Source organism: Panulirus ornatus, chromosome 1 (assembly GCF_036320965.1).
Source record: "Panulirus ornatus isolate Po-2019 chromosome 1, ASM3632096v1, whole genome shotgun sequence".
Classification (NCBI taxonomy): Eukaryota; Metazoa; Arthropoda; class Malacostraca; order Decapoda; family Palinuridae; genus Panulirus; species Panulirus ornatus.
The window spans coordinates 69,457,212-69,479,582 of record NC_092224.1 but is presented as its reverse complement, the minus strand read 5'-3'; the positions used below and the strand labels follow the sequence as shown (position 1 = coordinate 69,479,582).

The following is a 22,371-nucleotide window of genomic DNA, read 5'->3' as shown; positions in this document are numbered from 1 at the left end:
CAACAACGGTCCATACATCAAGCACTATGCACTTACACCATAAACAGTTCTTGTGAGTAGTAGTTGTCCTCCAACTTGTCTATTTATGTTGAATATTGAAGTTAAATGTGGAGCACAAGACCGCCAGTTTCTACCTTGCGCAACGCCATCTTACGCTGTCAACACACTAGAATGTGTAATATATGCTTAAACATAAAGAAAACCTTACAGTTATTAAGGCAAATAACTAAATGCTTATTCTAATTCGATCCAAGTAACTTTGACCATGAATATGCGATATATGCATTTTTTGTGTTAAATGTAAGGGAAGTTAATTGTCCACACTTGTCGCTTATTGCGACCGGCCAAGATTGTACAATCTTCAGTGAACGAAAAGGATTACGAGGTCTCATCTACGACATTATTCGAGAGCAGTCCATCATCTCTCTCCTACTGATTGTAGCGCATCCTTGAAGATGTAGGAGCTCCATCAAAGGATATATATATATATATATATATATATATATATATATATATATATATATATATATATATATATATATATATATATCAAATGGAGACACGTAAAGAGTTACTGCCAATAAAGGTTTGTGAGTCGGTGGCAGCGTGATGTGAGTGATGAACTTGTTAACACCAGCGCGGATGATCAACAGTCCCAAAATGTTGCTACACCAGGAGACAAAGACATGCACGACGGCCACACAAACACACACACACCAACTAATACCTGGCAAGCAACTACAGCCTTAATAAACTCTGTGAAATAAAATATATATAGCCACCTTAATGTAAATATCTGTATAATAATATCCATTTATATATAGATATTATTTAAAGGTTCGATCTTATCGTGTTCTGTCCGCTGTTTGCCCTTGCGTCTACTCGGCCAGCCAAGTGTGCTGGGGTAGGCTTGCCACCTCCTCCACTTAACCTAACCTAACCTAACCTAACCTAACCTAATCTTTCCCCCCCGAGGGTTGCAGGCATTCGCCATCTTCTCTGTGACACAAGTTTAACTTCGCTGAATTACTTCACAAAGAACTTACTCCCTCAGAGGCGAACTGTGTGTCGTGAGGGGGAATTATAGCAATCTAGACGTATACACCATACTGGTACTTCAGTAAACGTGCGCTGACGCTGAACTACCTTAATTAGATCTCCACCACTGGTGATACGCAGTAATTAGATCTCCACCACTGGTGATACGCAGTAATTTGATCACCACTGGTGATACGCAGTAATTTGATCTCCACCACTGGTGATACGCAGTAATTAGATCTCCACCACTGGTGATACGCAGTAATTAGATCTCCACCACTGGTGATACGCAGTAATTAGATCTCCACCACTGGTGATACGCAGTAATTTGATCTCCACCACTGGTGATACGCAGTAATTAGATCTCCACCACTGGTGATACGCAGTAATTAGATCTCCACCACTGGTGATACGCAGTAATTTGATCTCCACCACTGGTGATACGCAGTAATTTGATCTCCACCACTGGTGATACGCAGTAATTTGATCTCCACCACTGGTGATACGCAGTAATTTGATCTCCACCACTGGTGATACGCAGTAATTAGATCTCCACCACTGGTGATACGCAGTAATTAGATCTCCACCACTGGTGATACGCAGTAATTAGATCTCCACCACTGGTGATACGCAGTAATTTGATCTCCACCACTGGTGATACGCAGTAATTTGATCTCCACCACTGGTGATACGCAGTAATTAGATCTCCACCACTGGTGATACGCAGTAATTAGATCTCCACCACTGGTGATACGCAGTAATTTGATCTCCACCACTGGTGATACGCAGTAATTAGATCTCCACCACTGGTGATACGCAGTAATTAGATCTCCACCACTGGTGATTCGCAGTAATTAGATCTCCACCACTGGTGATACGCAGTAATTAGATCTCCACCACTGGTGATACGCAGTAATTTGATCACCACTGGTGATACGCAGTAATTAGATCACCACTGGTGATACGCAGTAATTAGATCTCCACCACTGGTGATACGCAGTAATTAGATCTCCACCACTGGTGATACGCAGTAATTTGATCACCACCACTGGTGATACGCAGTAATTTGATCACCACCACTGGTGATACGCAGTAATTAGATCTCCACCACTGGTGATACGCAGTAATTAGATCTCCACACTGGTGATACGCAGTAATTAGATCTCACAGGTGCATACGCAGTAATTAGATCTCCACCACTGGTGATACGCAGTAATTAGATCTCCACCACTGGTGATACGCAGTAATCCACCTGATTCTCCGTTACTCATGGTAATATCGATTGGCATGGAAAGAGAGAACGGAGTCCGGGAGTACTTAAGGGGACACATCTTTTTTTCTTGTTAGCCGAGACGGTACTGGCAACTGAGGCTCTAATCTAGGTCATCATATTAAACCTCTGTCTGTCTGTCTGTCTCTCTCTCTCTCTCTCTCTCTCTCTCTCTCTCTCTCTCTCTCTCTATATATATATATATATATATATATATATATATATACATAAATATATATCCAAGCCTGAACCAAGTACCCAGTTCATCGACCAACCCCTGTGGGTGGATGAACAGCTGGGATGCCTGTGGACCGACTGCCGCAACCAAGATTCGAACCTATGCGCTCTCCGTTGGGCGGTCCGTGAATGCATCATGACCAGGAACGTTAACCACTACAACACTGGTGATGTTAAAACTGATCAAAATGAGTAACTCAACTGCGAATGTAAACAACCTACGCTGTTATAACAGCCTTCATTAACATGGTTCCACTCCCAGAGAGCCTATATTTGAAATTCCCAGGGACGTTAACCACTATTTCTTTGTATCTGGAAGTGCAAACATCTATTACGAACGCATACTAGCCGGTCGAGGCTTGCATGTTCACCCTGATACACACTGCTCGTGTACAGCACAACATTACTACATGATCTCAATCATACATTCAGTACCCCTGAGTCTGGAGACCAGAGTCCAGGATAACGATAAACATAAGGGTACTGTTACATTCTGCCATGAAGCAAGGCGAGTGCTGAGACTAACACCTGGCCTACCTACGAGCACCTACGGAATAGGTTTCTTCCCATTGAGTAGGGCTAGAGATGGAGCGCTCACCACACGAAAATGGGGAGAGAGAGAGAGAGAGAGAGAGAGAGAGAGAGAGAGAGAGAGAGAGAGAGAGAGAGAATTTTGACCGTCACGTAACCACTAAGGTGCATGATTCCATCTGACGTTATTGCGTTAGCAGACCAGCTTCTCTGATGTTCCTGGCGATATACGTTGTATCAGATGGCGATATACACAACACAGCATCGCCACCCGTGCCTTACCGTTACTTCGCCTGGTTCACATGGGTAAGGCACATCTTCTCGATCTCTGGGTTTTTAAGTTCACATTGTCTACAAGAACACCTTGTGACGTACCTGAATTACACTGGAGCCCGGCATCGCTAGCCTTTCTTATACCGGAAGAATGTTAACCTTCCGCTCACGACGGCACGACCCTTGAGAATGGTGGTCTGACCTCTAACATGGCCCTTCAGGGTCAGGTGAAAGGTCAGGTCAACATACCTAAGCGTAGTAATGCTGTCCACAAGGATCTTACAGTTGTGCTGAAGGGATTAACATTTTACAGACGTACGTAATTACACAATAAAACACAAGACTAAGTATTCATATCCCTTCATTAATAGCAAGGGTACTAAACATGATCTCAGAAACACACAAACATGTCCAAATTGTCCATATCGTCTTGGATTCGTCTAAAATCACAATACTACAAACGCTTACCGCTCCATGTGAACTAGCCTCTTCATACAGGCTGCGCAATCCATCGATCCATCCTAGGCTACACCCGCTATCTATCCTTCCTGCTTGGTTACAGGCTACACCAACTCTCTATCCTTCCTGTTTAGTTACAGGCTACACCCGCTATCTATCCTTCCTGTTTAGTTCCAGGCTACACCAACTCTCTATCCTTCCTGTGTAGTTACAGGCTACACCCGCTGTCTATCCTTCCTGCTTAGTTACAGGCTACACCAACTCTCTATCCTTCCTGTGTAGTTACAGGCTACACCCGCTATCTATCCTTCCTGTTTAGTTCCAGGCTACACGAACTCTCTATCCTTCCTGTTTAGTTACCCAAAGATCCGTGTATCACTAGTCACTCCTGACCTCAGCTAAACTTGGGTTAGATCACTCAGGTTCTCGGTGCAGACACATGGACACACTGCTGGTGTACATAACCTTCAACACAAAGCAGGAACCAGCCAGCCCCAGGTAGCGTCACCAGGTCTGGCCAACTCGCTGGCCGCTCCAGCTAGCTAAACTCTAGGGATTACTTGATTCATATTTCATTGTGACGAGAGAGAGAGAGAGAGAGAGAGAGAGAGAGAGAGAGAGAGAGAGAGAGAGAGAGAGAGAGAGAGAGAGAGAGAGAGAGAGAGAGACATTTTCGTCCATGGAGTACTTCATTTCCCAGCTTCTGACTGTAGCGCAGCTTCGAAGCTACGGGGACCCGTAATATACACCCACACAGGTAACAGCTAACGCTACGTTAACCTCAGTACACCTCTCGACTGTAACATGACTCCCGTTACGACCTTTGGCAATGATGGATGGCCCAACCCTTAACCTGGCCTTAAGGGCCAGGTTAGCGGAGACTCCCGAACCCCTGGGGGCGTGCAACCGTGACGCTTAATAGGTCAGGATGAATCGCTAATCTTCATCGCTAATCTTCAAATCCAGGAAGAACCACAGTTCCGGTAACCTCGGCAGAACCGCTAACCTGCTAACCTAGGAAGAACCGCTAAATTGTTAACCTAGACCGAACCGCTACCCTGCTAACTTAGGAAGAACCGCTAACTTGTTAACCTAGACAGAACCGCGACCTTGCTAACTTACGGAGTACCGCTCACCTGCTAGCCTAAAAAGAACCGCTAACCTAGGAAGAACCGCTAACCTAGGAAGAACCGCTAACCTACTAACCTAGGAAGAACCGCTAACCTGTTAACTTTGGAAGAACCGCTAACCTAACCTCACCTAGGAAGCACCTCTAATATAGGAAGAACCGCTAACCTACTAACCCAGGCAGAGCTACCTCTCTGTACCACCCAAGCGGCGCTAACTGCTGGCCTGCTACACTTGGCTTAACAGACCCAACCTCACGACTCAGGAAATGCCGGACGAGTCCGTAGCCCCGGGAAGGTGACACCGCCCACATGAACAAAGATAGACAAGGCTTATTATGATGTACCGCCCCAGGGTGGTGTACACCCGGTGCTGCCCTCTGTCCATAGCTCCCCTCACCCTACCTCCGTCGCTTGGCTAAGGACGTGAGAGATTATACAAACACTAATAATATATCATAATACTTCCTTCATTTGCATACACCTCCACCAGCGGCACTACATCTGCACGCCTCCCTCCCCTGCCTTCCTCCCCAGAACCTTCACCCACGTGGGGAGGGGACAGGATACATCCGTACACTGGGGTACTCAACCACACCCACCAGGGGAAGGTGGGTTGGGTGGGCCACAATACAGTAGGGTACTCACCACACCCACCAGGGGAGGGGACGGGTGGGTGGGCCACAATACAGTAGGGTACTCACCACACCCACCAGGGGAAGGTGGGTTGGGTGGGCCACAATACAGTAGGGTACTCACCACACCCACCAGGGGAAGGTGGGTTGGGTGGGCCACAATACAGTAGGGTACTCACCACACCCACCAGGGGAAGGTGGGTTGGGTGGGCCACAATACAGTAGGGTACTCACCACACCCACCAGGGAAGGGACGGGTGGGTGGGCCACAATACAGTAGGGTACTCACCACACCCACCAGGGGAGGGGTGGGTTGGGTGGGCCACAATACAGTAGGGTACTCACCACACCCACCAGGGAAGGGACGGGTGGGTGGGCCACAATACAGTAGGGTACTCACCACACCCACCAGGGGAGGGGTGGGTTGGGTGGGCCACAATACAGTAGGGTACTCACCACACCCACCAGGGCAGGGGACGGGTGGGTGGGCCACAATACAGTAGGGTACTCACCACACCCACCAGGGGAAGGTGGGTTGGGTGGACCACAATACAGTAGGGTACTCACCACACCCACCAGGGAAGGGACGGGTGGGTGGGCCACAATACAGTAGGATACTCACCACACCCACCAGGGAAGGGACGGGTGGGTGGGCCACAATACAGTAGGGTACTCACCACACCCACCAGGGGAGGGGTGGGTGGGCCACAATACAGTAGGGTACTCACCACACCCACCAGGGGAGGGGACGGGTGGGTGGGCCACAATAGAGCACGGTACTCACCACACCCACCAGGGGAAGGTGGGTTGGGTGGGCCACAATACAGTAGGGTACTCACCACACCCACCAGGGAAGGGACGGGTGGGTGGGCCACAATACAGTAGGGTACTCACCACACCCACCAGGGGAGGGGTGGGTGTGGTGGCCCACCCAACCCACCCCTCCCCTGGTTGGGTGGGCCACAATACAGCAGGGTACTCACCACTTTCCATCGTTCCTTGACCACGTGTCCAGGCTGCAGGAGATCTTCGCTGGTCATGGTGATGTTCTTGTTGTTGTTGTTGTTGTTGTTGTTATTGTTGTTGTTGTTGTTATTGTTGTTGTTATTGCGGTCGTGCAGCTCCCCCGAGTCCTCATGTCCCCCGCTACATGTGCTCACCCCAGCGCTCCTGTACACGAAGACATGGAGGGTGTTAGCGTGAAGATCATAACATGGGTCACACATCACAACACCTATGACCTTACCATCACCATGTACCACTGCTGCCAGCCAGGCCAAGCACTGGGAGGGAGGGAGTGAGGGAAGGAAGTGCGGGAGGGAGGCTCAGGAAGGAAGGGAGGGAGTATGGGGCAGGGGGAAGTACAATGGGAAGACATGGGGAAAGCCTGTTAACAGAACACATGATGGTGTCAATGCTAAACTAATCAGCTAGAACGAAAACATATATATATATATATATTACGTTCCTAATATGAACCGAGGGAGACAAAATTGTGCATCAGATGGCCCCACCAAAAGCTGCTCCTCCTCCTGCACACCAGCCTGCAGGAAAATAGCCATGAGGGAACACAATAAACTACAGATAGAAAAAAAAAGACAAGAAAATCCAATAGTCAGAATAAAATGGGAAACAAAAATATTAAGAGCCGTTTGGTATTTCTGGGAAGGTAAGACCTTATGGTGTACTGTGGGAAGATAAGACCTTATGGTGTACTGTGGGAAGGTAAGACCTTATGGTGTACTGTGGGAAGGTAAGACCTTATGGTGTACTGTGGGAAGGTAAGACCTTATGGTGTACTCTATTAGTGAGGGAACCTGAATGAAATACTTGTATACCTCACCGCCATTCTCAAGAAGGATTATCAAGATCCACAAGCCTCTTATTCAGCGATGATATCAACTAAAGTATTTGTCTGGTCGTCTCTGACTCTTTATCTTGGGTTTCAAATGCAAAGATTGTCTTCGGCACGACTCTTATCTGATGGTAGTTTAGTCGTGTGTTTATAACTCTGCTGAATTCACTTTTGTCCACGACTGTATCACATCTCCCTCCCTTTTAACCTCATGCCTGTACCGCTGGTCTCTCTCTCTCTCTCTCTCTCTCTCTCTCTCTCTCTCTCTCTCTCTCTCTCTCTAACATGAGTTCTGGCAAAGAGATTATTTAGACTCGGATTTTGTGCTTCATTATCAGAGAACATTATTTCAGGCACATCCTAAATGTGGTCTTATCACTAAGGCGCTTTTAGTAGTAGTAATTGTAGTCAGCTATGTAACCTGGCCATATCTGACTTATACATCACAGCTCTGCTCTCCTCATTCTTGGTCATTACTGATAATATTACCCCCCCCCCAAAAAAAAAAAATCCTCTTGTTCTAGATTCTAGTGATCGGTAAACAAACATTCTATACACATTCTACATATCTGATATCTCCAACGCTCGTTTTCTATTATCTTGGGTGTGTTCACATAAAAGTCAGGTCGCTTCATCTACCATGACATATCACGAAGTACATTTGTCTGAATTTCTTTCAAATATTTCACGTTTCGTTGCTTCGGCTGTATAATATAATTTCATATCGTCGGTATACCGGTATTCTGGGGTGATATATATATGGGTCTTCTGGACCCCCTTTGGCCATGGTCAAGCCAGTTGGATACTTCCCTACTTACATACCACCAGCTGCTTTCTCAGTCAGTCCCGCTAGCCATGCGTGTACTCGATGCTCTACGACGTGAGATTTAACTCTAACGTTTAGGAGTGCATGAGGGAGGGAAGCGGGACACAACTCAGGAAAAGACATCATACTTTTTTCTTTTCAACCACTTCAGCTGGATTCCGTCATGATGCCAGACCCAGTAAGGATGGGTTCCCTTTGGGTGGCTCACTGAGGTTGCGAGGGCGGGTTGGGTGCCACCCACACCCGCCGCCCTACACTGTGCCACCTACTCACTCCAACCACACCCACATCCAATTTCAGAGAGCTTCAGGCTTGACGAACAGATAACTGAAACCGCAGCCCCAGTAAGTTGATAACTTCAGCTCATTTCTCGAGCGATTACCGTCCACTTGTACTGCTGGTGGTCAGTTAATCTAGACTTCATTTTCAGAACAAGGCCGGCTTTAATTAAGGCCCTCCGACCTACCATGCATATTCATACACACACTATAACCACAGTCAAATGCAGGGAACTCGACGAAAGAAAATACGACATGGTAATCAATGAACTATCATAAATACAAGTAAAAAACTTTATATATATATACATACATATATATATATATATATATATATATATATATATATATATATATATATATATATATATAGTCATTTATTTATTCCTTTATTATACTTGATCGCCGCTTCCCGCGTCAATGACGTGGCGCCAGGGAACAAACTAAGAACGACCCATCCACTCTTATACACATGAACGCCCATACACGAACATAAACATACACATATACATACACATACATATACATATCAACATATACACATATACATATACACACACATACACAGACATATACATATATACACATGTGCATATTCATACTTGCTTGGCTTCAATCCATTCCCGGCGCTACCCCGCCCCACAGGAAAACAGCATCGCTAACCCCCCTCCCTCCGCTTCAGCGAGGCAGCCAAGCCAGGTACTCATTTTATCGACCCAACTCTCGGGGAGGATGAGCCTCCACACACACCACACCACCACTCGGATTACATTAGTGGAACCCCAAGTGGTAGTAGTAGTAGTAGTAGTAGTAGTAGTAGTAGTAGTAGTAGTAGTAGTAGTAGTAGTAGTTGTAGTAGTAGTAGTTGTAGTAGTAGTAGTAGTGAAGGAGGTTGTGGTGTGGTGCTGGAGGGAGAAAGACTGGAGAACTATAGTGGTGGCGGTGACAGTGTTGGGTGATGGTGGTGGTGACAGTGTTGGGGGATGGTGGTGGTGACAGTGTTGGGGGATGGTGGTGGTGACAGTGTTGGGGGATGGTGGTGGTGACAGTGTTGGGGGATGGTGGTGGTGACAGTGTTGGGGGATGGTGGTGGTGACAGTGTTGGGGGATGGTGGTGGTGACAGTGTTGGGGGATGGTGGTGGTGACAGTGTTGGGGGATGGTGGTGGTGACAGTGTTGGGGGATGGTGGTGGGTGACAGTGTTGGGGGATGGTGGTGGTGACAGTGTTGGGGGATGGTGGTGGTGACAGTGTTGGGGGATGGTGGTGGTGACAGTGTTGGGGGATGGTGGTGGTGACAGTGTTGGGGGATGGTGGTGGTGACAGTGTTGGGGGATGGTGGCGATGTTGTGACAGTGGTCGTGGTGGATGAGATTCTCGTGGTGGCGTTGGTGATGTGTGTGTGTGTGTGTGTGTGTGTGTGTGTGTGTGTGTGTGTGTGTGTGACTGTTGTATGGCAGTGGTGGTGGTGGTGGTAGAGCGCCGGTGACAGTAACTGTGGCAGAAGGAATGGTGAAAGTTGGCCGAGATTGTAGTGATGATGGTAAAGTGGTGGTACTGGTGATGGTAAAGTGGTGGTGGTACTGGTGATGGTAAAGTGGTGGTGGTACTGGTGATGGTAAAGTTATGGTACAGGTGTTGGTAACAGCAATGTATAATCATGCTGGTGGCAGAGGGTGGTAGTAACAGGGGTGGTGGTGGTGGTGGAGGTGGTGGAGGTAGTAGTGGTAGCGGTGGTGGTGGTGGGTGGTGGTGATACTAATAGTGGTGGCATTGTTCATAGTGGTGGTGGTGGTGGTGTTGGTGAAGATAACAGCGGTGGTGGGGATCGCGGTATTGGAGGTGGTGAGGGCGATAGTGTTGGAGATGAGCATGGAGCGGGCGTGGTTGGCTGGGGTAAGATAGCGTCACGTGAAGGCGATGTATGGGGAAGACACACTCGCACCGCCCACCACTCACCTGCCTCATCATAAACCAAAGTGGTATGACAGGGAATCAACAGGCCTTGAACAGTGCTGTCACATGGTGGCTATACGGGAGAGAGAGAGAGAGAGAGAGAGAGAGAGAGAGAGAGAGAGAGAGAAGAGCGCCAAGAGGCAGAGTAAGGGCGTACCACTCACCGCAGAGCGCAGCGCTCAACGCAGAGCGTAGAGCTCAACGCAGAGAGTAGCACTCATCGCAGGGACAGAAATGGCTATATAATGGATGATACAACAAAAACGACACCTGAGCTGGGGTATCGAGTCTTTCTACCCAACGTTACAAAAACCTAACCCTGACACACACACATACACACACACACACACACACGCGCGCGCGCGCGCGCCCGCAGCTGCAACAGCTGCAGGTGCCAGGGACGCGGGACCTAGCCAAGGTGAACGAGAGACGGACACACACGTAACACCATCACGATGATGTAAACAAGCGTCACGGCAATTATACGGTGATGTATACTATTTCATCAACTGTGTCAGATGTCTTTGTGCTCGTAAAAGGCGGACTGACGGAGGTCGAGCCTCCGAGAGCATCAGTTCACACACATTCCCCTACCATGAGCTCGAAGCTTCGCAAAGTTGCGAGCTGTGTAAAATGCTGAACTCGAGGCTTCACGGAGGTTCGGGCACCAGTAAAGCGGCAGGTGTGTACAAACTGCTGGGCTCAAAAGCTTCGAGACCAGTAGTTCACGCCCGGCTCACTGCCTCCCTTCTTATGTATCCTTCAATACGTATATAATAGTGAAGAACTCTGACTTCATGATGAGTTAACGTCATCTAGCGCTCCAGCACAAGGTGTTAGATTACACCAATGTGATCAGCGTTACCTGACCTCTTGGAGAGGAGAGGCTATCAAAGACAGAGTCAACAAGATTTAAGGAAAGGAGGTCAAGTGTAACGAACCTTTTAGATTTCTAAGACTGAACTCTTAGAAAAAAGGCTGAGTGAATGAAATGTCGTTACGTGGACTGCTAGAAAGCATGTGACACCGTCCTGAAACAAGAGATCGTTTAAGAAGTTGGAACTTCAGGCAGGAATGAGGAGGAGACGACAACAATTGATTAAAGATAATCTTAGTGGAAGGAGAAAAAGAGTAAGGGGTGATCAGATCACACCCTTTAACTTTTGAGATCTGTTTGATCACGTTAACAGTGAACGGGTCTTCGAAAGTGACAAGGGTAGAACATCCACAGGCCATAACACGATATTAAGCAAGAAACTTGTAAAAAAGATATAAAGAATTCCCTTCCCTAGCATAATGGTCGAGCAGGACTGGAATAACTTGAATTATGAGACAGTGAATGTGGACAGTATACAGAAGTTTAAACGGCAGATAATATTCAAGTGTAAACCTCCCTCCTCGTACACAACAAGTGGGTAATTATAGAAAACGTTACTGAAAAACGAGTTGCCAGTGTTGCTTGGCAGTGGAGAACTTTCATAATTATACTCATGGCAAGATGAGACAATATTACCCGACACTGGAGATAAATGTAACTTACCACTGACCACATATATATACTCCGTTTTATCACTCAGATAAAGTTTCTTGCCACTGGGGAGATAATGCCACGACATGTTAATTCATATTGGAGATAAGGTTAACACACACCTCGACAGCTAACATTAACGGTGGAGATTGTAAATGACAGATCATAAATTGAATGTTCTTTGGTCAGACATCCAAGCGTTTCATGCAGACACACATTCACAAGTACACATACGTACAAAGAGCAATACACACACACACACACACACACACACATTATATATATATATATATATATATATATATATATATATATATATATATATATATATATATATATATATATATATGTATATATATATATATATATATATATATATATATATATATATATATATATATATATATATATATATATCATAAGGCTCATCTGTTATACATAGTTCCTAATATCTGAAGTAGGATGAGATGGTGGGTTACAATGAACCATCAGCTTCTAGGACGTGACTCATCGTGTCTCTCCTCCACCAGAACAATGTGATGTACCTCACTATCATACTGCCGATGATCTTGTGAGCCGAGGGTCGCTCTCTGAGTTGCCCCCGCCGCCCGCCGTGGCATGACGGTCACTATACTGGAGGCTTTCTCATATATGGTGAAAGGTTAGATTAGGTTAGGTGATTCAGATTAGGTTAGATCGTCAAATCAGGTGGTCAAGGGTGTTTAGATCTGGTTAAGGTCAAGTCGTCAGTTTGGTGATTACGTTACGTTATGTGTGAACAATATCAAACTGAGGCAGAAAAAACAATAGTGCAAAATAGGTTACGTTCTTACACGATACAGCGAAAGCTCTCCAACTGTCATCGCCTCGTTGCGTCTCTGTCTATCTGTCTGACAGTGCTAGGACAGTCCCCAGCAGCCGCCTCTTAGTCTGTCTGTATAGCTGTCTGTCAACCAGTGTTCTGACAGTTTCCAGCAGCCACCTCTTGGTCTGTCTGTCTGTGTTCATTCAGTCCCTCGCAGCCACAACTTGATCTGTCTGTCAGTCAGTAATCATAATGTCCCCAGTAGCTCCCACTTGGTCTGTCTGTCTCTGTCACTTCTCGGACTGTCCCCAGCAACCGCCTTTGAGTCTGTCTGTCAGTGTTCGGACGGTCCCAAGCACCCTCCCCTGGTCTGTCTACCTGTCAGTGCTCGGACAGTCTCCACCAGCTGCCCCTCTTCGTTCGCCTGTCTATCAGTGCTGGGACAGTCCCTAGCAGCTGCCACTTGGCACACCATCCGTTGGCCGCACTCGAAATAACCACTATTTCTTTATCCCGCCACCCGTGGCTATTTCTGAATCGAATTAAGTCTGCCGATGTTCAATGCCACGACTTCCTCAATCTTCCTTACCTCTGAAGAAAAAAAGAAAACATTGCTTCCCTTGCAACATCTAACTGATGTAAATAACTACTGCTACTACTATTGCTACTACTACTGCTACCACTACTACTGCTACTACTACTACTACTACTACTACTACTATCACCACTACTACTACTACAACTACCTTTACTTCTGCTACTACTATTGCTACTACTACTACTACTACTACTGCTACTACTACTGTTACCACTACTACTACTGCTATTACTACTGCTACTACTACTATTACCACTACTGCTACTACCACTTTTACTACTACTAATACTACTACCACTACTGCTACTACTACTACTACTACCAGTGCTACTACTACTACTACTACCACTACTACTGCCACTACTACTACTATTACTACTACTACTGCTACTACTACCACTACTACTACTGCTACTATTACCACTACTACTACTTCCATTACCACTACTACTGTCACTACTGCTACTGGTACTATTACTTGTACAACTACATGAAAAAATGTTTCGTCCTTTTGTTCCAACCTCGTTAATCAACGAGTTTTTGTTTTCCACGAGCACAAACAGCCTCGTTAGGAGCCAGTGGTGTGTTACTGTTTATATTCAGTTATATCATTAATCTTGTGAGCACCAGAGCTCCTACATCAACAGCGATAATAATAACATTAGACACGACGGGAGTGAACACATCATGAACATCATAAGCACATCAACAACAATACTAGTACTGTCTCGAAATACATGAACGAAAATAATCATCACCAACAGTAAATAATAACCCCAACCACAGTACAGTACCACAGTACCACGGTAAAGCCACAGAAAGAGTTGTAAACTCCATAATAACCCCAACCACAGCACACCTTACCACGATAAAGCCACAGAAAGACAGTTGTAAATTCCATAACGTCATGACAATGTTACTACGGTCTCCGTGACAACCAGAACCTGGAGAACTAGACCATCTTAAATGTACTCCTGAATAACACGACCATTATAAGTGTAGGCCTGAATAACACGACCATTATAAGTGTAGGCCTGAATAACACGACCATTATAAGTGTAGGCCTGAATAACACGACCATTATAAGTGTAGGCCTGAATAACACGACCATTATAAGTGTAGGCCTGAATAACACGACCATTATAAGTGTAGGCCTGGAGAACTTGACCATTATAAGTGAAGGCCTGGAAAACTTTATCATTGTAAGTGAAGGACTGGATAACTAGACAATTATAAGTGAAGGGCTGGATCACTTGACCAGCATAAGTGTAGTCCAGGATAACTTGACCATACTAGTCATAGGCCTGACTACTCCACTGTACGTACAGGACCAGATAACGTAACCATTATAACTGCAGGTCTGGCTGGACAACCTGCCCATTATATTCACGTTACTGGGCGGGGATGAGCCACTTCTTGGCACCACAGGGCACCATGTTTCCCCCTGCAACTCTTGACAGTTCCGGTGAATTTAGCTGACACTGCCCCTCCTTCTTTCCCCCCCCCCCCCCTCCTCTTCCCCCTCCTTTGGTCATTTGTACCAGGAGTGACGTCACACTCAACCAACTCCCTGATGCCCGGCACAACACTCTAGCAACAACTCAAACAAATATACCACAACCTCCAACAAGTTATTTCTTTTTTCACACTAAGAGGAAAATAGCGTCAAGGTGCCTTGAAGAATGTTATTTACTCCTTCGATCTTCTTGCCTGATGGCAATTACAGGTCTTAATTGGCAGATACATGCGACGCTACGCATCTAGTGTATAACGTCAGATACCCCGTTGGCAACAAGAAAATACAGAGGCACCTTGTGATGGTAAAGATACCCACCGCGAAGGACTAGTGCAGGGGAGGAATCTCCGCCCTCACCACCCGCCCAACACACCATTATAAAGAGCCGAGTCCTCACCAAGACACCTCTCATCTCTGCCATTCTCCATTACACCCTCTACCACCACATCAGTGAACACCCGTGATGCAGTGACTCCTTCGGAACGCCAGCACGACCCTTTGCGTATGATGGCCTTAGCCTTTTAGACCTGACCTTTACGGGTCATGTTAAAAGGTCAAGCCATCATACGCAACGATCGCGTCCTCCTGATCAAGGTCACGCCGTTGTGTTCAAACGGTTAAAAGGTGACCCAAAAAAAGAGGACCTCGGACGCTATATGTTCACCTTCAGTGATGTATAAGGTAACCCTTGGAGTGACGCTCACCTCCATATCAGGACCTTGAGACCTTCTCCCCCCACCACCACCTTGTCGCGTACCTCACCCTCTGTACCCATCATGTCCTCCCCGTATGGGCTACGTGCCAGCATCTAAATCACTGTGGCAGCTCCGGAACCCTCACACGGCCGTCAAAGTTCCAACAGTAGGGCAAGAGCTCCTCAAAAGGCACAGAAAGCCTCCATCGGAATGGTGGGAGTAAAACAACACAAGGTGGAAGCCAGAGCACTGACAACGGTGTGGTAATATTACCCCGAGGCTTTCGTGACGGGAACCTCTTAGTAGACGTTTACGTGTACCATGAGAGGCATGGAGCCATCAAGAGACCCGTCTTGACCACTCCTGCAGGCGAGAGACAACCTAAAAAAAAAGGTCTGAGAATACCCTAAGTGGCGTGGTAGCCTCAGAAGAGAGTTAGAGAGTACCGCTAGGGTCATAGGAGCACTAAGGCAAGCTTTAAGAGCACTCCAAGAGAGGCGTGCGAGCACCGGAAGACGCGTGGTAACGCTAGGGTCGGGAAGAGCACGACACGCGTGTGAACACTACCCAGCACAGCTCTCCTATAAACAACCCTACACTTCCTGACTCGCACGATAGCCTCACCTTCCACAGCAAGACATGTACAAACTTACACAGACGGAAGAAGACATGTGAAAACTTACACACTGTTAAGAAGACTTGGCAGAAACTTAGGGCAATTTCAAAGAAATTTTCTTCTGGTATTTTTTCTTATATTTTTCTTTCTATTGGTTGCTTCAGCTTGGCCTGGGTTCTGGTGCCTCACCTCACCCCAGAGGGCACTGCCTCACGCCAATATAACAGATTGCCCGTCCTGCAACGTATAGCTTCACACCACACTAAAAGGTGGTGCTTGAGTGTAAGTACAGTTAAGAAATCTGACTGTACTAGAGAAGCATCATCTACAATTGTTACACCTCAATTTAACGGGTTTTGTTTCAGATGACCGTATAAGGCAGTACCCTCCCTCACCACCACACCTGAAGGTTTTGGCTCACGTCACTAAATTTTTAGTGTCTTATTACACACAACAGATGCATGGCCTTACTTCCACAATATAATGCTTTTTCTAATTAGAGATAGTAATGTCTTAAGGCACCCAGAAAGATATGGTCTCCACACAACTGAAAAAGTCAAGTTTTGTAAGGCATTCAACACCTTTTGCTTCAACATATTCCAATAGTGAATCCCTGAGCTAGACCGTAGAAAGGTCCAGGCCTCATTGTAGATAGTTCCTGGGTCTACGCTACAGGATTTTTCATTTCACAACAGCTGCTAACCTCACCACATCCAGTTACCGTCTGGGCCTACTGTAGCCAGCAGGAACGGATGGGGTTGCTGGTACACATGCACAAGAGATGGGGCCCTAAGAGAGTAAACCTCCCTCTCCGTGTGAAAAATGTATCGAAACCACAGCTTCCTGTACACAACAAAGCCCCAAGAACCTTTTTATGGTTCACCCCGGACGCTTCACATGCCCTGGTTCAGTCCACTGACAGCACGTCGACCCCAGTATATCACATTGTTCCAATTCATTCTTTTCTGTGCACGCCTTTCACCCTCCTGCATGTTAAGGCCCCGATCGCTCAAAATGTATGTGTTTCATTGAATATGACTGCTAATTCAGCAATTATCAGTTTCTAGCTGATGTTCTCAACTTGTCTCACTATTCTCTTATAACTGCTCAAGTAGAATGCCAATAAGCTGGCCAAAGTTCACACCAGAGGTAGAACCAAACTCAAGTAGAAACGAGGTCGAGGATTAACGGAAAAATGATCTACCAATGCGGGCTCGGTCAAAAGCCGAAATCAAAAATTACAAAAGAACCTCGTCCAAAGGTACAGTTACAGTCTGACGTCATTATTACAGTCGCCAATTTGGACGTGTAAAATCTTAAGGACAATTTAAATTCCCGTTTTCCTGTCAATTAATATATATATATATATATATATATATATATATATATATATATATCTTTTTCTTTTAAACTATTCGCCATTTCCCGCGTTAGCGAGGTAGCGTTAAGAACAGAGGACTGGGCCTTTTTTGGAATATCCTCACCTGGCCCCCTCTGTTCCTTCTTTTGGAGAAAAAAAAATCCAAATTCATCCAAAGATTTAAGGCGAGATCCATGACCTCCATTTTCAAAATATAAAAAACCGTTGACAGTTTGGCAGCAAAAACAGCTCCTAAGACGCACGGTTACTCTTGTGGGGTGGACCGCCCCAGGACACATTCACCAGTGGAAGGTAGAGACACCTAAAGCAGGTGGGGATGGTAGAGTTGTCTGCAGTGGGAGGGAAATGGGTGCAATGTTTGCAGTGGTGGTAGCAGGCGGTTGGACATCAGTGAGAGGGGGTGAGGTGTCTGACATCAGAGAGGGGGTGAGACGTCGGACGTCAGTAAGAAGGGGTGAGACATCGGACATCAGTAAAAGGAGGTGAGACGTCGGTGTGAGGGGCTGGGACGTCAACAACGATGTGAGGGGGTGAAACGTCACCACCAGACGTGGGATGGAGATAACGGGGAGGGAGGGGAGAAACGGTCTCAGGGGAGGAGATGATGCCCACAGACTGAGGAGGGGAGAGGGCACACTGCCTACACCAGGAAGAGAAGAATCTCTCTCTCTCGGGAAAAAGAGAGAGAGAAACAGAGAGATGAATGGAGGAGGAGGAGGAGAAGGAGGAGGAGGAGGAGGAGGAGGAGGAGACCCCAGGTTGTCAGGTCTATCAAGCCACGCCTCACTAGCCCCCGACGACGCAAGCCTACCCGCCCTTAATGCTTCGTTACGCTCCTTAATTGGCTACGTTGTGTGGGGGGAGGGGGTGGGGGCGCTCCCATGTCCCCTCCCACATCCCCCCCTCACTCATGGTGACGTGTCACGTCTCCTGAAGCGTCGCGCCATTGGGCTCCGGTGGAGCATGATGCCTGGTGGTGTGTGGGGGGAGGAGGGTCGTCATCGTGGGTAAAACCTGAAGGAAGTTCATGAGAGGGGGGAGGTCTCATGGCTGAGGGTCGTAGTGGTCATCAAGATTAAGAGCTGATGGAAGGCCATGAGAGGGTCTCATGGTTGAGGGTCGTAGTGGTCATCAAGATTAAGAGCTGATGGAAGGCCATGAGAGGGTCTAATGGTTGAGGGTCGTAGCGGTCATCAAGATTAAGAGCTGATGGAAGGTCATGAGAGGGTCTCATGGCTGAGGGTCGTAGTCGTCATCATGATCATGAAGTCGCCTCGTCTTATCTGGTCATGAGTGAGGGTCGTCGACCTAGGTCGTAGGCAAGGATGTGTGGGGGTGTGTTATGACATCTCATGACGGAGCATAGTGGGTCATGCTGGGACACCACCAGTTACAGGTGAGCATAAGGGGAATAGTGAGTCACGGTGACTATTTTGGGACACTGTCCGTCATACTATCTACCATGGGACATATGTGGTAAGTGGCAGCATACACACTAGGCCACAGTGGGTCATACTAGAGCATAGGTGGAGCATTATAGAACAAAGTACGGCATATAGAGTTGCAGCTGAGGAGCATAATTCTGACAAGCCTTAGCGAGTCATGACTGGGCATAAAACAGTCTGGTGGAGCATAGCGAGTACGGTAGGGCACAAGGGAGCATACTGTACACAATGTCAAATTATGTTACGAGGGAGCATAGTAATGGTACGGTTAAGTGGCCTAAGGTGGAGCATGGAGAGTGTAGTAGATCCAAATGTGTTATCCTGGAGCATAATGAGTATGGGAGGGCAAAGTGGATTGAGGTGGAGCATACTTGAGCAAATTTGGTCGAAGTGTGCTATGGTGGAGCATAGTGGAACACATAGGATCAATCTGATTCAAGAGAGAGCATAATGGGTTATGGTGGATTATGGCACGTCATGGCGGAGTGAAACAGGCAATACTGAAGAATGATACGACAGGGTATAATGAGGCAGGGAGGAGCGTAGTGACACATGGCAGAGCATAATGGGCTACGGTGGAGCATACTGACGTCAGTAGGTCCCAGTGGATCATGGTGGAGCACAGTGGGTAACAGCAGACTACAGTAGACCATGGGGGCAGCATAGTGGGTAACAGTGAGTCTCAGTGGATCATGGTGGAGCATGAAACGACACGGGGACGTATGGTGAGTCTCACTAGGGCATTATAAGTACACATTGAGTGAAAAAAAAATATATATATATATATAGGAGAGGTGAGGTGAAAATGGTGGAGCATAGTGAATGATCTGGAGCATACCATTCCATGGTGGAAAATACCAGCTTACAACAGGTCATATTTGAACGTTGGATCAAGGTGGATCACACTGGATCTGGCTTACTCATCACAAGTTTTCCCTGAGGTAGAATGGTTCACAGTGGGTCACTGTGGACCAATAAGTTACAGTGAATTACGGAAAGTCACAGTCGATTATGGTGGGTCAGTGGATCATCGTGACTCAGTGGATCATAGTCAGTCACGTTGGGTCACAGTGGATCATGTCGGGTCACAGTGGATCACGTTGGGTCATGGTGGATCATGATGGGTCACAGTGGATCACGTTGGGTCACAGTGGATCATGATGGGTCACAGTGGATCATGATGAGTCACAGTCGATCGATGTGGGTCACAGTGGACCACGGTGAGTCACACAGGATCATGGTGGGTCACGGTGGTGGATCACGGTTTACAGTGAAACACTCTGGCTATCCAAAGTTCAAAAAAAAAAAAGGATAACTATGAATAAAAAGTGATAATACTGTAACACTAGATCATACTACTTCAATGTGGGTCAAGGTGATCATGGGAGGCAAGACATGAGCGAATCAAATGACAACGGATCACTGGTATATCATGTGACGTAACAGAGGCTCATGGCATGCCACTGTGGGTCAGATAGCAGAGGATGGCAAAATGGATTGTGGTGCCTGATGGATAAGTTCTGCCCATGATGAGTCTTGGAGAAACAGTGTTGGCCATGGTATGTGGTGGCAAGGCCTGGAGAAATGGTGTTGGCCATGGTACGTAGTAGTCAGGCCTGGAGAAATGGTGTTCGCCATGGTACGTAGTGGCCAGGCCTGGAGAAATGGTGCTGGCCATGGTATGTTGTGGCCAGGCCTGGAGAAATGGCGCTGGCCATGGTATATTGTGGCCAGGCCTGGAGAAATGGCGCAGGCCATGGTATGTGATGGCCAGGCCTGGAGAAATGGTGTTGGCCATGGTTCGTAGTGGCCAGGCCTGGAGAAATGGCGCTGGTCATGGTACGTTGTGGCCAGGCCTGGAGAAATGGTGCTGGCCATGGTACGTTGTGGCCAGGCCTGGAGAAATGGTGTTGGCCATGGTACGTAGTGGCCAGGCCTGGAGAAAGTGTTGGCCATGGTACGTAGTGGCCAGGCCTGGAGAAAGTGTTGGCCATGGTAAGTGGTGGCCAGGCCTGGAGAAGGGATCACCGGAACCAATACCTCAAAAAGCTCAGAAGAAACCCTCAAGAGATCCGAGTTACGTCTTTGGTTTGATCTTTCTCCTTCTCCTTGACCTTTCGACCCCTGAATTCATGTCTGAAAAGTCTGTTGTCTTGCAAATTTGACTATTCCTCTTATCTGTGGCTTTCTATTCCATGGACCCACTCTTTTACTTGTGTATGAACTTACTTTTTTATGTTTGTATATTTCTACGAGAGTGATTACTATCTGTGTTAGGGTTATATATTAGTGTTACCGTGTCTCTAACCTTGTATATACGGATCATCTCTATATTCCTTCACACACACACACACACACACACACACACACACACACACACACACACACACACACACTTCCCTGTAAGCCAGGTACCTATTCATCGACCAGCCCCAAGGAAGGGATGAATACCTGAAAGGGGTTGCATGTGGACCAAATGCCGCGCCCAGGACTCGGACCCATGTGGGTCGACCCCAGGCGGGCCCGTGGCGGCTCATAGTCAGCAGCGATAACCACAACAACCAAGGAGGCCCGTGTGTATGTGTTTAATTTTCCATCTGTACAGTACGGGGAGGGAGATCTACACTCGGTGGGAACTGTGCGCGTGTCCAGCCGACCGCATTTGTATATATACGTACTCGTTAATCGGTGTTCATTTCTAAAAAATCATACAAAAGAAAAATGTGTGTGCCTGCGCATACAAACGTTTACGCGTGAACGCAAACAAACACCAGTCACACAAATAGACAGGAAAAGGTACAGACGCATGCCTGGCATACCACAACGCCGTCGTCTGTCACAGTCCAAAGCGGCAGCAAAAGGAGGTTGATATATATCCCAACCAGCCATGAACCGAAATATATTCAGGCATTACCGGGCGACCCACAAACCCGGAAGACATGCTCTAATTACCGCCTATGTCATCACCACGGTGCAGCAAGAGAGGAGCACGTCTGGGAGAATGGAATGGGAGATGCTGGCACGACAAGGTTGATGGCGCTCACGTGGTCAGGGGAACCCTGCGCGATCACAAGCAACACCGAGAGCGAGAGAGTGGAGGGAGAGGCGAGCGGAGGAGGAAACAAAAGGAGAGGTTGGTGGGGAAAGGTAGCCTATCTTGAGTCAACAACCTATGAAAATGACATCTCCAGTGGAAATAATAAAGCTACGGAGGAGACCATGAGGAGGAGGAGGAGGCGTAGTACGGTGAGGGGCCAGCGTCCGGGCGGGGCCGGCTGGGGGTCATGAGGTTCGTGGTGGCGG

General features: G+C 47.2%; 1 protein-coding gene across 13 annotated transcripts in view; it reads right to left on the bottom strand.

Moving 5' to 3' along the window:
• The window catches only part of Asator (tau-tubulin kinase asator), a 595,476-nt gene that overhangs the window by 285,824 nt on the left and 287,281 nt on the right, over positions 1-22,371 (bottom strand). For all 13 annotated transcript variants that reach the window (XR_011712966.1, XM_071663284.1, XM_071663303.1 and 10 more), the window contains one exon: positions 6,554-6,740. Coding sequence is in view for 12 of the 13 variants with exons in the window: in XM_071663284.1 (XP_071519385.1) it covers positions 6,554-6,740 (187 nt within the window). In the remaining variant the exon portion in view is untranslated. The remainder of the gene's footprint in view (positions 1-6,553; positions 6,741-22,371) is intronic.